General features: G+C 41.8%; 1 protein-coding gene across 4 annotated transcripts in view; it reads left to right on the forward strand.

Annotated features, from left to right (window-relative positions):
- Positions 1 to 16,494, forward strand: part of Zc3h13 (zinc finger CCCH-type containing 13) — a 65,362-nt gene that overhangs the window by 44,173 nt on the left and 4,695 nt on the right. For 3 of the 4 annotated variants that reach the window (XM_005355619.2, XM_026783209.1, XM_026783211.1), the window contains 8 exons: positions 272 to 880; positions 3,209 to 3,400; positions 6,388 to 6,958; positions 8,810 to 8,913; positions 9,201 to 10,391; positions 10,991 to 11,503; positions 14,536 to 14,688; positions 15,765 to 15,965. In XM_005355619.2, coding sequence (XP_005355676.1) covers positions 272 to 880; positions 3,209 to 3,400; positions 6,388 to 6,958; positions 8,810 to 8,913; positions 9,201 to 10,391; positions 10,991 to 11,503; positions 14,536 to 14,688; positions 15,765 to 15,965 — 3,534 coding nt within the window. The remainder of the gene's footprint in view (positions 1 to 271; positions 881 to 3,208; positions 3,401 to 6,387; positions 6,959 to 8,809; positions 8,914 to 9,200; positions 10,392 to 10,990; positions 11,504 to 14,535; positions 14,689 to 15,764; positions 15,966 to 16,494) is intronic. The other variant, XM_026783210.1, reaches the window with a different exon arrangement.

Here is a 16,494-nt window from a genome sequence, read left to right on the forward strand (position 1 = left end):
CCTGTGTGTGCACATATGTGTGCAGTTGGGAGCAGAGTGTGCGTATGTTGGTGTCGTCCTTATTGTTGAGACCCTCTCTCACTGAACCTCAGCTCACTGATTGTCCAGCAGCCCCAGGCATTTGCCATCACATCTGGTTTAATTTTGTCATTTAATTTTTCTAACATGAATCTCTTTTTGTAATAAATCTTAAATGCTATGTGTGACATGTATCATCTAGTTCCCTGAAATGGTGAACAGGATTAGAGTTGTTTCCTAAACTGTGTTACAGAAACTCGAGGCAAAAGGGATAGAGAAAAGGAAACCAGAGAAGACCGAGAGTCAGAACATGACCATAGGGATGACAGAGAACCTCGAGACAGCCGGGACCGGAGAGATACTAGAGACCGCAGGGAACTGAGAGACTCCAGAGACATCCGGGACTCCAGAGAGATGAGGGACTATGGCAGAGATACCAAGGAGAGCCGTGATCCCAGAGATTCACGGTCAGCTCGGGATGTACATGACTACAGAGACCGTGAAGCTCGGGATACTCGGGAAATTCGAGATGTTCGGGATGCACGGGAAGTTCGGGATGTTCGGGATGTTCGTGATGCTCGTGATACTCGCGATGTGCGGGATGTTCGAGATGCTCGGGATGTTCGGGAAATCCGGGATGTTCGGGAAACCCGGGATGCTCGAGATGTTCGAGATGCACGCGATGGTCACCGGAAGGAGGATGTGTACCAGGAAGAAGCCCGCAGTTATGGCAGAAACCACCTGAGAGAAGAGAGTTCTCGAGTTGAGCTAAGGAATGACTCTAGAAATGAGTCTCGAAATGAAATTAGAAATGACAGGATGGGCAGAAGTAGGGGGAGAGGTCCAGAATTGCCTGAAAAGGGTAAGGTTTTTGGCATGTTAATGAACTGTATCTTGAATATTCATATAGAAAACATTAACTTTCTTTAGGTTTCTTTTCTAAATGTCTTATTATGTACATCTATCATTAGCGTTTTGTGAGAGTAATTTGCAGTCAGTTTAATTCCACATTGGAATTACCAACTTGAATGAAAAAACTAATTACTAACAAGTAGTGTTTGGATAGTCATCCTACTGTATTGAGTAATGTAGAACACTATGAAAATTGATACAAATACAACAGAATCACAAGAAGATAATTTCTAATTAACTAGTGTATATGTGATCAAATGTTCATTCAAGTAAAGTTAAAATGACATATTTTCAAAATTGATGCCAAAGTAATTGATTTATGTATTCAGTTATTACTTGCTTCAAACCATATTGTATCATTTTCTTAATCTAAAGAACTGTGAAATATTTGTGACTGTCTCCCAACTACTGAGATTTAATCATTTAATACTTCCCGACCTGCTCCTCTAACCTCTTCCCAAGCATCACAGACTCCTATCTCTCTGTGCATCTCTCTGGCTTGATGCTGTAGTCCTTTTGGGGAAACACATTTAAGTGTGAAGGTCTTTTGGCTTCTTTATAATTGTCTTGGCTGTTGTTTCAGGGAATTTTCTGTTTATTTGTTTTGATTTTGTCATATGACCTAGATTGGTCTTGAACTTGAGATCTTCCTTGCCCTTCTTTCTCTAGTATTGGAAATATAGACATGTACCATTAAGCCTAGTTTCTAGACTTTTCTTCGTCCTTTACTTTTTCATGTAAATATTAGAAATTTTTGCAACATCGTGAAAAGCTGTTGAATTTTTCTTTGAAATATATTTGGCATATTATTTAAAATATATTTGGCATATTATTTAATACCTTTTCCCTTTAAAATTTTATGCATATTTAAGTTTTAAAAATCACAGCTGGGTGGTGATAGCATACACCTTTAATCCCAGCACTTGGGAGGCAGAGGCAGGTGTATCTCTGTGAGGTTGAGGTCAGCTTGGCAGTGGTAGCATACACCTTTAATCCCAGCACTTGGGAGGCAGAGGCAGGTGTATCTCTGTGAGGTTGAGGTCAGCTTGGTCTACAAAGTGAGTTCTAGGACAGCTAGGACTATACAGAGAGACCTTATCTTGAAAAACCTGAATAAATAAATATTAAAAATATATTTGGAAGGAATCAAAAATTCATAGGCTATTGCAAAGAAATGAAAGGGAAGCTTCTGTGCACTGGCCTTGCCAGTGTTAACATCCTAGCACATCATCAAAAGAAGAAGAAAGTATCGTGGCCACAAAGCCTGTGTACATGTGCGAGTGTGCACATAACTATTACATGAAAAGTCATACTGCCTTCTAATCAGGTTAATCATTACACTGCTGAAAGAGTCCCATGTGTTGTTCCTTTGTAGCCACACCCATTCCTCCCGCATCCTGGACTCCTATAACCTCTGACTGATTATTTTGTTTCTTGAATGTTTTATAAATGAAGTCATGCTGTATGCATTTTGTTGACACTGGCTGTTTTCACTTAGCACAGTCTTCCTGGGGTACCTCCAATCTGTTGACAGTTTTTCCTTTTTTCTGGCCAAGTGTATTGGTAGATTTACATCGTTTGTTTAACTCTTCACTGCTGAGAGTTCAGGTACCTTCCAGTGTGTTGACTGTTACGAATTACAATACTTAGAAAAATGAACATTTTTTTTCACATCTTTCTTTGTTGGGTTTTTGTTTTGTTTTGAGACTTAAGTCTCACAGTAGCCTGGCTTTGCTCTCCTGTTCCTCCTGTCTCATTCTCTCAGGAGCTGGGATTGTAGAATTGTTCAACCATGCCTACTTTCCACATCTTTTAATAAATTTTGGTTACCATTTCATTTCATCAAATTTCCTTGGTTCTATATTGGAATATTTTCATAATAAACATACAATTAAAATAATATAGATATAGATATATACCCATTTTCTCCAACTTTTCATGATGTATCAAATATGAAGAAGTAGGTTTTCGGAATTTTTTTCCTTACTGTTTTGGGAGTTAGTTTAAGTCAGTCTTACAGCTTTTTGTTCCCATCAGATGGCTTCCTTATAGATAGGACAAACTATGGCTTTACTTACTATGCTGTAGTCAGTCTTTAGACAACTTGGGTTCTCTGACCCACATAGTGTTTTTGTTGTTTTGTTTTTTCAACATTGTTTATAACATTTTAGAATTTTAAAAAATGTAAAACTTTATACTGCTTTGAATAAAGATTGTGACTGATAAACTTGTTGCATAAAATGTATCTGTTAAATATTTTTGAACATCCTTTGTGTAGGAAGTCGAGGCACAAGAAGTTCCCAAATGGATAGCCACAGTAGCAGCAGCAACTACCATGACAGCTGGGAAACTCGGAGCAGCTATCCCGAGAGAGACAGATACCCTGAGAGAGACACTCGCGATCAAGCCAGGGATGCTTCCTTTGAGAGAAGGCATGGAGAAAGAGACCGTCGGGACAACCGGGAGCGAGGTTGGTCAGCAGCCGTGTGCCCTTTAGTACTCAACAGCTGGGGGATTGTTCTTCAAATCTGTTCCAAGTCACTGCTAACATATATGATTTAAACTCTGTACTTGGTTCCATAGTTGAAGCTATTCATATAATCTTTGTGTGGTGCAAGAGAGATTATGTAAATAGCTACCAGTGCCTAATAAACGGATCTGAGGAGCTGGGGTTCCCCAATGCATGTGGGTTATTGTATGTCCTGGCTAATCAGTAATTAACTGTTGTTGGTAATTTTACAAAGAGTGTCAGAGATCAGCTGTGGGGGAGGCGGTGGAAGGAAGGGAGAGCGAGGGAATTGAGAAAGGGGTCGGGGAGTATGGTGCTACTTGGGCTGGGGATCACCCAGAAAGGCATGATGTTCCTATTCTGTCCTGAGAATCCTTACTCGCTACATAATTTCTTTTGTACATCTTAAATAGAAGTTTCCTGATAATCTATTGGATGATCTTTAAATCAGTTTTGAAGCAGGATTACTAGGAAATACATCAGGGTTAGATGCAGAACAGAGTGTCTGTGATACCATCTGCTTTAGAGTGTTTATTAGACATCAAGGAAAGATGTTTACGTAGAGGTGTAAAGGGACAAGGGAAGCACCTAGCTTTGCAAAGTGAAAACAGATTCTATTGAGAATAAAGTGTAGGTACAAAACCCTGAGATGGGAAGTAACTACTCTGTCATGTCCCAGAGTACAAAAGAAGACTGGTGTGACTGTAGTATGCTGACGTATGCCCAGACGTATTTAGTTCTCAGTTTTATAGTCTGAGTACAATATATACAGACTGCTGAGATGGGGTCATTGCCAGGACTATGGAAAGTTCTGTTAGGTAAAGTAACAACTCTGTGGAATGCTGAGAAAGCTCTCTTAAGTAAAGAGGTGTTGCCTTTATTAGCCCAGAAATTGTGTAAGCTCGCTGGAAGGAACAATGGGAAAGTGTAGAATTGGTATTGATGAAGTAAGTAGCCATACAGGCCAAAAGAGACTTGTCTGTTCCCAAGAAGCAAACATTAAGTAATGTGCAGTGTGGGCTTCTGTACTAGGTAGCAGAACAGCTGGAGGAAAAGACAACAAGGACTCTACACAGCTATAAAAACCTCTAGGCCAGACTGGAATGGTCAGATTCCAGTGCTTCTTACTGGCTACAGACAACTGGTTTTAAGCACATGGGTCTGTCTGGGTTTTTGTGAGAAACGTGCACCATCCAGTTGGGGAACTGACGGCCGACACTGACCCATTGGACTGTTGATGATGTCATCACCTGACAAGAGCTGAACAAGTTCTGCAGGAATGAAGCAGCTGTAGAGATGGGGCCGAGAAAGAAAGTGTTAGGATGAAATCAGTGTGCTGTATAGAATGGGACTGGGAAGCAATGAAGAAACGCATCTTTGAAAAGGACATTTTAGGGGCGAGAACAGGATGCCAGTTTGGCGTGGTGCTGTGGCACTTGTAGAACCTTTGCATTTTCCTTTAAGATGGGAAATTTTGGCTGGGGTCATAAAGGTTTTATCTGCTAAGAAAGTGACTGGACTCTCGAGCTTCTGGTGCTGCTGTGTCGGGTCACAGAGAGGAACTACTGGGAAATTGTCATATTGGGTGCGGTGTTGTTGCCTTTCAGGTTACTTCATAATGGTGATTTTGGTTATAATCACCAAACTAGAAATTTCCCCCAAATGTGGGTCTGCTGGAAAAAAAAGTTATGATGCAGTAGATTTATTTAAAGTTGTAATGAATTTCAGCAAAAGGAGAAAGGAGTGAGGAAAGCAGACTTTTGGTTCTAGTGTTTCTGATTAACTCTGGCAAAGTTACCAGAATCGCTTCTACACCAAAGCTGCTAAGTTTTTATAGAAAGGATAGTAAAGACTGAGTAGGATTTCATTGTGTTTGAGCTTGAAAAATCTATGAACTTTTAAAGGGACCTAGAAACTCATAAGGAGTAAATGTAGACAAATGTTACTTTTTAGCTTTTTTCTTTTTCTTTTTTTTTTAATGCGGCCAGGGATAAGGCAAGTTCAAGTTACTAAATTAAACCTAGAAATATTCTAAAATGATTAGACATTCTCGTTGTCAACCCATTGAACATGCTGTAGCATGATTTACTGATTAATCAGCAAGTAGACATTATGAAGTATGAACGTAATCTCTGCGATTACAGTGTCAGTAGACATTATTATAGAGAAAGTAGTCTTCTGGGTTGCAGTATCTAGGTCACATCGCCATGTTTGCTGTTGAAAGGGGCTGTCTCTTCAGAGAAGGCCTGTGCCGCACCCCCGTGCACATTTTTGATCCCAGACTAGTTTCCTGTTCATCCAGGCTTTTGAGCTGCATGTATTCGGTTTCTTTGAGGGTTTTTTGTGAAGACTGGGGAGAGAGAAATATGTGAGAGGCAATGAGTCAGTCATTTTGTAAATTTGATTATTTTAAGGTTTGGGGGCATCAGTACCTCTAACTCCAGCTTTCTAGAAATTAATATTGCAGCCACAAGTTTTAAACTTCTGTTTGTTCCTTATTTTCTCACACCTGTACTTTGGTCTGTATATATTTGTATTATACTGGAGGTGTAACTTGGAGGGAGTTCCTTTTCCGTTAGCTCCTGTGTTCTACACCTCCTGCCCTATCCTTTACCACCATGTTCTCAGGTCCTGCTGGGGACAGACGTGACAGAAAGTGGGGTTGAAGTAGTGGGCTGCAGACAGGGTAGGAGCATATAGAGTGGAATCAAAGATACATCAGTTCAGGGTAGGGATTGGTGGGAAGCAGAAAGGGTCGCTAGAGGGCAAGTGAACATCATCGTTAAGCAAATAGTGTTTAAAGGTTAGACGTTGAAGTTAAAAGTAAGTTCAGTACCTGATCTATAATTTGTTCCTACTGTAGCCTGACACTCTATTCAGATAAAATGTGAGACCGCCTACAGGTTATCTGACAAATCAGTCACTGACAAACTTGATTTTTATTGTAGATCAAAGACCAAGCTCACCTATTCGACATCAGGGAAGGAGTGAGGAGCTTGAGCGTGATGACAGAAGAGAGGAGCGGAGAGTAGACAGAGTGGATGAGAGAAGAGATGAGCGCGTTCGAGACAGGGACAGGGACCGAGAGCGAGAAAGGGAGCGCGAGAGAGAGCGGGAGCGAGATCGGGAGCGAGAAAAAGAAAGAGAAAGAGAACTAGAAAGAGAGCGAGCTAGAGAGCGGGAGAGAGAGAGAGAGAAAGAGAGGGAGAGGGAGCGAGAACGAGAGCGAGAGCAGAGAGATCGTGACCATGATCGAGAGCGAGAAAGAGAGAGGGAACGGGAGAGGGAAAAAGAACGGGAACGAGAAAGAGAAGAGAGAGAGAGGGAAAGAGAACGGGAACGGGAGCGTGAGAGAGAACGAGAGAGGGAGCGAGAAAGGGCAAGAGAAAGAGAAAAAGAGCGAGACCGGCAAAGAGAATGGGAAGACAAAGACAGGGGACGCGATGACCGCCGGGAGAAGCGCGAGGACGTCCGGGAGGACCGGAGCCTCAGAGAAGGCCACGAGGAGAGAAAAGCCAAGTAAGGAGGGCGGGACTGAGTGTCAGTAGAGCCCAGTGTCCTTCCTGCTCCTCTCCACTTCCTGTAACGCAGTCACTTCATGTGTGCTCATGCCTATTCGTGTACATATATTTATTTGGTGTTTAAAATGTTTGTAGTTGTCTAGAAATGTAGTTCTGAGTTCTATGTATGGATTCCAGGGCTATATTTTTCCATATTTGTCTATTTCTGTTCTGTCTCCCTCTCTCCGCATTAAGAATAATGAATGCAAACTTCAGACATTGTAGGCAAATGTACATTTCTTTTTAGTTCTGTCTCCTAAGATTAAAATTTTTAAGTCTTTCATGTGGTTTTGTGCTTTGGTTAATATTTTTTTCGTGTGTCTACTGTCTTACAATAGCAATGTTTTTGATTCTTGTTTTATATATAACCAACCCAAAAACTGAAAAGAAAAAGTTAGGAATGCTGCTACCTGTAACCAGAAATAGTTAAATGAGACTAATAACTTTGTCTTCTCACTGCTTTCTCATCTCGGTTCTCTGAACTGACCTACAACTTTAAAAAAAAAAATGGGGAAACATTGTTTTCTGTAGGATTGCTGAATTACCATAGTGTTTGTTTTATTATTCTAATTTCAGGTTTTCTTAAAAGTAATTTAAATGGTTTTTCTCAAGTTTTAAGTTCTGCTTTATCCTAGTCCATCAGCTACCCCTTGCTGTGTTAACAGTTTCTTTCAGTGGGCTCAGCAGAGGGTGTCTCCTGCTGGGGTCACTCAGCACTGTTGGTGCTTCTGCCGTTGACTTAAACGCTCACCAAGGCCTGGAGGGCCCAGCCTTCATCACAGGTCTAGCAATCCCAGTGTCTTATTTCTCCTCCACATGACCCTTAGGCGGCCATGAGTCCAGACGCTGAAACCCCAAAGCCCTCGAGTCCTCCGTGTTCATACAGTGTGACTTACAGTCCACTTTCTTGTGTATAACAAGTCCGAGCCGACCCAAATTTAAACAGTATGGAGACAGGCCAGCTCTAGGTAGAGTTGGGTCCTGTGAATTGTCACGCTATTCCTGGGGCTGTCCCCACTCCTGTGTTCACTCATCTGCGTAAGGAGCTATTCTACTTTCTCAGCTTTTGGCCCTGGTATCTAGAAACAGTGTTAACTCTTAGAAATTTAGATTTCGTGACTAAAAGGTCAGACTTGATGAGCATGTGAGGAAGCACTAGGATAATCTGCCCCAGGTGTGTACGCTCCAGCTCAGCTAAAGGTTAGTTACAATAACACATACAGCAAGTACCTGGGTTATCTCTTGATTTACCATTAAGCAAGTGATTTAGTTCTATGATGATAAAAGGGAATTTTTATAGTGTTTCCACAATGTGCCCACATGGTTCTGAACTAATTTAACTCACGTTAGTCTGAAGAGAAGGGCTTTTGCTTTTTTCCCCCAGTTTCAGATGGCAGAACTAAGATTTGGGGACCTCACGGAACTTACTTAGGTTACATGAAAGTAATGTGGCTATAAGTCAGACTCACAGCTTTTTAACTCCTAAAATGATTCGAGATTTTTCTTACCCCTCTTTTCGGCATGAAACATATAAAATTGCCAAGTTGTATTATAGAGTACATTATTTTATTGATTTTAGATCTGGCAGGTTTCCCTTGAGTGTCTCGTGTGTGTGATGAGGGAACAGCCCCTGTGGGTTTTAACTCAGTTTTACATTGTAGCGAACTGCCTTTTGTGAGCACCGCTCTGGGTGCTTATTTTCTGTGGTTGTACTTCTTCTACTTAGAGTCAAGAAAAGCAGGTGAAGAGCAGAGTACAGAGGACTCTTTTCCCCTGTGCAGCTTTATAACTTGTATTTGTCCAAATTTAGGAAACGTTACAGAAACGAAGGGAGTCCCAGCCCCCGGCAGTCCCCCAAGCGCAGGCGGGAGCATTCTCCCGACAGTGATGCCTACCACAGTGGGGATGACAAAAGTGAGTATCTTTTCTGCTGAGCATGCTCACTGTAGCATGAACCCATCTTTGACACTGACTGTAACTGATGTGTCAGACTTCTGAAAATGCTCCTTTCCCATACTGCTAAATGTGTGCTTGTGTGAGTAAAGAAACCACTATCTTTTCCTCATTTTGGTAGTTAGAGATGTACTTTTATTTTTATTGCCATTTTGAAAAATTTGAACTGAAAAGTGAGTTTGTAGTTTAAATATGATGTTCTGTTTACTGACCTAATGGAGATGTAACTGCTTTTATTTTTTGTATAGATGAAAAACATAGACTCTTGAGCCAGGTCGTACGACCACAAGATTCTCGTTCTCTCAGCCCATCCCACCTCCCAGAAGACAGGCAGGGTAGATGGAAAGAGGAGGATCGTAAATCAGAAAGGAGGGAGAGTTCAAGGCGCTATGAGGAGCAAGAACTCAGAGAGAAGGTTTCTTCTGGTGATAGGCAGAGGGAGCCAGCAGAGAGCGTGGACAGCTCAAGAGCTCGTGCACAAGACCTCAGTAGCCACCGCCAGCCTGAAGACCGTGACCGCGATGGATCTGATCGAGCCCACGACGAAAAGAAAAAAGCAAAAGCTCCAAAGAAACCTATTAAGAAGAAAAAGGAGGATGATGCCGGACTAGAGAGGAGCAACCTTGAGACATCTGAAGATGCACAAGTATTTTCACCCAAAAAAGGACAGAAGAAGAAAAACGTTGAGAAAAAGCGTAAAAGATCCAAAGGTGATTCTGATGTCTCTGATGAAGAGGCAGCCCCACAGAACAAGAAGAAGAGAGGCCCGCGCACGCCCCCTCTGGCCATCAAGGAGGAACTGCTTGAGATTTCCACCGACAAGGATGGCCTGCTCGAGGACTCGCTGAAGAAAGAAGATACAGCCTTTAGTGACTGGTCGGATGAGGATGTGCCTGACCGCGCAGAGGGCATGGAACCTGAACACACTGCAGCCACTGCTACTCCTGGCAGTACCCCTTCCCCACTCTCGTCTCTTCTCCCTCCCCCACCGCCCGTGGCTGCTGCCAGTACTGCAGCCACTGCTCTTGCCTCCTCGGCTGTTGTTGCTGCCTCCTCTGCCATTATTTCCAGCTCTGCCTCCACCTCCAGTGCCAATGCCAGTGAAGACTCACATAGAAAGTGCCATAGGACACGAGTGGAGAAAGTGGAAGCATCTCATGTGACCCTAGAAGATACACCACATCGCAAGCTGGTGGATCAGAAGAGGAGCAGCAGCCTTGGGAGCAACCGAAGTCACCGTAGCCACACCTCTGGTCGCCTGCGCTCCCCATCTAATGATTCTGCTCATCGAAGTGGGGATGACCAGGGCAGTCGGAAAAGAGTGCTGCACAGTGGCTCCAGAGACAGAGAAAAAACAAAAAGCCTGGAAATCCCAGGAGAAAGAAAATCTAGGATTGATCAGTTAAAGCGTGGAGAACCCAGCCGAAGTACTTCTTCAGGTAATAAAGTTGAATTGTGATCCAGTTAGTGTCTTCTGTGGTAGTGTATTGTATACAATTATAACTCTTAAGGCAGTGCCAAACTGGTTTTTCTACATGCTGCCTGAAGTTGCATGCAAGTTCAAAACAAAACAAAAGCTTAACCATTTCATTAAAATCATGTCTGTTGCTACTTTAATACCAACACCGTGAAGAAGCCTGTGCAGTGGAGTGTTACCCCACCAGGATCACAGTGGCATGCTTTACTGATCGAGCTAATGTATTTTAGCTCTTTCTCCTGCAGCCAGAGCTACCCTTTGACCATAGAAAATAAGAGAGGGAAGAGATCAAAGACTAGAGTAATTAGCTGTATTAGTGCCTGGTCTTCTGCGTTCATGTTTTGATGCTTTGGTCTATAGTGAAAATAGACAAGGATGCTCATGGAACTTAATTGGCACTTTATTGAGAGTTTGGATGTATAGGATTACAGAATCTAGAAATACAGAGTATACAAACAGAACATTAAAAAATAAAATAGAGAAGTTATAAAGTATAAAGGACTGTAAAACAAAGTGTTCTGTTTGTTTCTTTATTAACTTTCATATGCACACTCACTTTAGATCGCCAGGATTCCAGAAGCCACAGCTCAAGAAGAAGCTCCCCTGAGTCAGATCGGCAGGTTCATTCAAGGTCTGGGTCATTTGACAGCCGAGACAGGCTTCAGGAGCGAGATAGGCATGAGCATGACCGAGAACGGGAGAGGGACCGGAGAGACCCCAGGCAGAGGGAGTGGGACCGGGAAGCTGATAAAGAGTGGCCACGAACCCGAGACCGAGATCGACTGCGGGAACGAGAAAGAGAGCGAGACAAAAGGAGAGATTTGGACAGAGAAAGAGAGAGACTGACCGCTGACCCTGTGGACAGGGACAGAGACCGAGATAGAACTTTTGAGACTTCTCAGTCAGAATCTGGTAAGCGCAGTGAAGCCAAACTGGAGAGCGAGCAGGAAAGAGACCTTGACGGCAGTTCCCGGGACTCAGCAGCCATGGATAAAGAAAGGATGGATAGAGACCTGGGATCTGTGCAGGGCTTTGAAGACTTGAGCAAAGCTGAGCGGACAGAGAGTCTGGAAGGTGAGAGCACTGCTCTTCTCCCTTGGGTTGCCCCATTCCTTTTCCAGTTCCCTGCAGGACCGTGCTTCCTTTTGAAGTCATCCGTGAGTAAACATGAACTGACTCCATTCTACTGCAGTGGAAGTAGATGGATAAGGAAAGCCTGTAAGAGTAAAAGTGTGACCATTTCTAAAAACTGGGATATAATATTTCATCAAAGACCTGAATGAAATGAAAGTCATGGTTGAAGTAAAGGGAGGGAACAGAGCATTAAAAGAAACAGTCACTTCTATTGCCACCTAAAAATTAAAGTGATAGCTCACTTGGTGCATTGCCTACAGCTTTTAATAACCATCACATCCTTTTCTTACATGATAAAAAATTATCAGCTGGGCATAATGGCTCACACCTATAGTTCTAACTCCAGGAAAGCTGAGGCTGAGAATCAGATTCAGGGTCAGCCTGGCTTACATAACAAAACCTGTCTCAACTTGTGACAGAAATTGAAGTGAGCAATTAAATAGCTGTTGGCAGTCCCTGTCTGCTAGGGCAGTTGAAAATGAGCATGCTGTAATACCACCCCCAAAACTATTTGATGGCAGATTGACTGGAGAAGCCTGGTGGCTCTCCCTGTCTTCCAGCAGAACACAGGGCCATACCGGCCATTTGGCCCAGGCAGAGCCTGTCTTGAGTGCATGGGACCTCAGTCCCCACCCCTTGCCTCTCCACCTTTCATTCCACAGTGCCAGACAAAATGACTCATTTTAGGGAGTAGGGATGATGACTTCAGTTAAAAGAAAAGTTCAGTTTGTTACAGTTCAACTAAATCCAATTTGGTTATGCAGAAAGTCTAAACCTCCTTTAAAACCATGACTTACGCTTTCGTTTTATTTATACTCAAAATTGAGGTGAAATGTATTAGGAAGAAAGCTAAGGTAGAAATGCCTTTGAAGTTAAATGGTTGTGTGTATGTGTGTGTGTGTGTGTGTGTGTGTGTGTGTGTGTGTTTTAAACAGGTGTTGAACAATCTAAGCAGATATCCAAGAGATGTAAACAATCACTTTTTAAATCAGTAGATTTTACTATAGGCAAAATGCTGTCATGCAGCAATTCACAAACAATAAATTGTTATTCTTTATGTCCTCATCCCCAGGCCATAGACAAACTGACACAGGTGTTTCCAGTCTCTCACCTATCTTCATCCTTTTTTTTTCCTTTTACCGTATTGAGTGTATTACTTGAATGTGTTACTTCCTTTCTGGAGCTGCTCTTAGAGCTGTGTCCATTGTGTGTGTGAGCATACCTTCCCAGGTCTTCATCCCCACATCCTCCTTCTTATGCATCATTGCCTTCCTCCTGATACAGTTAATATGACCATATCAGGACATACCGTGTTACCCATACTCTCTGTGTGTGCGTTCTCCACATAGCATTCCTGGTTGGATAATATACATCCAAGTTAACAGGCTGGCTTCTCTGGGAATTCTCTGGAAATTCTGCTTTCCTGGGACTCACCAGTCTTACAGTCAGAATTTACATCATTGTTCTGACATAACCTTTTCTTTTCAAATCTCTGGGTTATTTTTGTTTTATGTGGGGTTTTTTGTTTATTTGTCTTGCTGTATAATAGCGATGGTCTGTATGGTGATATCGCGGTCTTTAGAAAGGCAGGCTAACTCCCAGTTGCCTGTTTTCTCTTTTAACGAAAGCTTCTATCAGCTTCTTCACATTACATTTTCATCTCAATGGGTATAAGAAGCATCGGGTCACAAGTTACAATTCTAATGGAAGTCACAAGTACAATTCTAATGGGATGTAACTGAATACAATTGGACTAATCATTATAATAGGTCCATTAGAACTGGAGTCACTGTCTTCATCCTGAATGTATCATTTCTTTATTGTGACTGTAGATAATATGGTATAAATATTTAGAAGTGAATCATTTGCTGTATCGTGTAAATATTTTCTTATTAGTAAGAGCTTACAGCCAAAGAAGACATATCCTCATTGTATACAAGCCCACTGTGGTGGCAGGCAGTGATTTCACAAGCCAGCAATGCAGTGTTATTACTGAGAATAATAGAGTAGTTGGGGATTTTCCTCTGGAAAGTAGAAAAACTATTAGAATGATGAGAAATATTTCAGAGCCTCATACTTTTTGTGCTTCAGATGCATACTCATGAGCCTGTGGTTACAGATCTATAAAATATGTAGCTTAGAAATAATTAAACTTATTTATACTTTGGGAACTAGGTTTACAACTAACTCAGGAAATAAAAGCTTAGTCTAAGTCTAGTTGAGGACAAAAGTCAATAAAATAACAAAATAGAATTTATACTACTGATGCCAACAGAAGCACTTACTTTCTAGTGTAGTATTACAGCATTCTTCCAAAAATTTCATTCAGTAAGGAAATGTAAACATTTAGACAGAGAAGCAGAATTGAGAGGTAGGGGAAATTATCAACACTTTCACAGTAGTACCTCACTATTAGAAAGTTCATATTATGAGCTAAACATCATAGACTAAGATTTGAGCTTAAAATGCAGTTTGAAATTGGTTTGCAAGTTTTTAAAATGAGTTTATTTGGATAGCTCTTTGAAGTTAAACTATCCAAAATGTTCAAGTGTTGTTGAAAATTAACACAAAAAGAAGACATGAAATAGGAGAACTAATTGAAGACAGGCTACAACAGGAAGGGAAATAGGGGTGAAAATTGCAAAAATTTAGTATATGCATGTATGAAACTGTCAGTTAATACAGTGTACATACTTAACATTACTTCTGAAATTTTAATTCTGACCTAATAGTGTGTTTGGATATTGCTACTGTATTTTTAATATTAAAAATATAGCTAGTTCAGTTTTATCTTTAAAATTAAAATTATCAAGTTATTATCAAATTATCAATTGGCAAAGAAATGTGGTTTTCTGGTTTAAAAAAATACTTTCTCGCGTCCTTTATTGTGCCCATGGTCACCGCCTTTCAGTTTCACTATTGCTCCCTTTTCTTACTTCCCTTTTTGACATGAACTTGGTTTGTCTGTTTAGCAGGAGATGACGAGTCCAAGTTAGATGATGCACATTCGTTAGGCTCTGGTGCTGGGGAAGGATATGAACCCATCAGTGATGATGAACTAGATGAAATTCTCGCCGGGGATGCAGAAAAGAGAGAGGACCAGCAGGAAGAGGAGAAGATGCCAGGTAATGCATTGCAGAGCTCACAGAGGAACCGGAGTATGGGGGGGGTGTGCCCTTTGTTCTCCTCCATAGTAAGTAAGGGCACTTAGGCCCTTCCCTCTAGGTCTTAATTAAGGGAAGCCCATTAGAAAGAATATTATAATACAAGCATTTATATTCTTTAATTGACACTGCCCTTGAAAGAGTCCTAGGTCCTAGGGAAAAGCAGAATTGTAAGATTTCTTTTCTAGAGTTTAAGATTTCTTATTAACTCACCCAGAACCTCACCAAATCCCAGCTGCTTGCCAATGTCTGACATGGTGGGTATGTGGTACAGGACTTTATAATTGAGGTGGCCTGAGCCAACTTTTTAAACACCTTTCAAAAAGAGAGATAGTTGAGGTTTGTTTGAACACAGTTGATAAAGTTCCTTTTCTGCGTGTGTCCATTCTGTGTCCTTCCTGTGGTCTGTGCTCTGCCCGGCCCACTGGAGGAAGAACTGTGAAGCAGCATCTTGACACTCAAGGAGCCATCTGCCTCCATCAGGGCCTCAGCATGCAACTTTTTAATTTATTTGATTTTTTTTCTTTTTTTAGTTTTTGAGACAGAATCTCATGTAGCACAGCTGACTTCAAACAGCTTCAAGCAGCTGAGGGTGATCTTGAACTTCTGATTCTCCTGCCTGTACCTCCCAAGCCCTGGGGTTATGGGCATTGGCTGCCATGTGTGTGTGTTTTATTTTGTTGTTGTTTTAGCACAGGGAGTTATTTTGATTGGCCTGGGTATATTAAATGTACTTACTTCATTTGTCCTTCTATTTCCTAACTTAGAGATGCAGCTCGTCACCTCATTTTCCTGAGATTATTTGCTGTGTGATAATAGTCACTGTATTGCTCTTTTATGTTCACTTATTTATTTTCTGGGAATGTGTGGCGCATGCCACAGGACAGGTGTGGAGCTCAGAAGGACAGCTCTTAGGACTCGGTCAGTTCTCCTTCCACCATGTGGGGTCCAGGAATCAGACCGAGGTGTCCAGCCTCAGACTGCAGTTTCCCGGTGTAAAATAAAGTCCTCTCTGTAATTCTTTACCTTGTTTACAGATCCTTTAGATGTGATAGATGTGGATTGGTCTGGACTTATGCCAAAGCATCCCAAAGAACCGAGAGAGCCGGGGGCTGCGCTCTTACAGTTCACACCTGGAGCTGCTCTGCTGCGAGTTGGGATCTCTAAGAAGTTGGCAGGTTCTGAGCTATTTACTAAAGTTAAGGAAACATGTCAACGACTTCTAGAAAAACCAAAAGGTAACTTGGCTTTGCTTTAGCTGTGTAACATGCCGTAACTATTAGTGTGCTCTTGGGAGCATTCCATTGGTTGTCTTGTAGAACCTGAGCTCTAGGAACTGTTTTAGGAGTTATATTATTTCTTAAATTCAAGAAAGGCTTAATTCTGGCAGGGGAGAAAAAAAAAAAAAACCTTGGAAAAGAAAGTGAACTTTCTGTATCAAAAATATTCTGAGGGCTAAGGTTTAGCTCTCTGCAGAGCATCAGCACAGGACACGGGGCTTAGGTCCAGCACCGTAGAAAAGAGAAAACGCTTTCTAACAGGTAAGTTCATGTGTCAGAATGCACAGGGTTTGTTCAGGGCTAAATAAAACAGTTCCATGTTTTTCCCTAAGCCGTGTTTGGGTGACTTGACAACCCTTTCCCCCGGTGGCAAGCAGGTGCTCCCAAATGTGAGTGTCTAGGCTGAGAATGGTCCTAATCGATTCCAGAGAATACCCTTCTTCTCACCTAATCGATTCCAGAGAATACCCTTCTTCTCACCTAATCG

The sequence above is a fragment of the Microtus ochrogaster genome, chromosome 17, assembly GCF_000317375.1.
Source record: "Microtus ochrogaster isolate Prairie Vole_2 chromosome 17, MicOch1.0, whole genome shotgun sequence".
NCBI classification, from domain to species: domain Eukaryota; kingdom Metazoa; phylum Chordata; class Mammalia; order Rodentia; family Cricetidae; genus Microtus; species Microtus ochrogaster.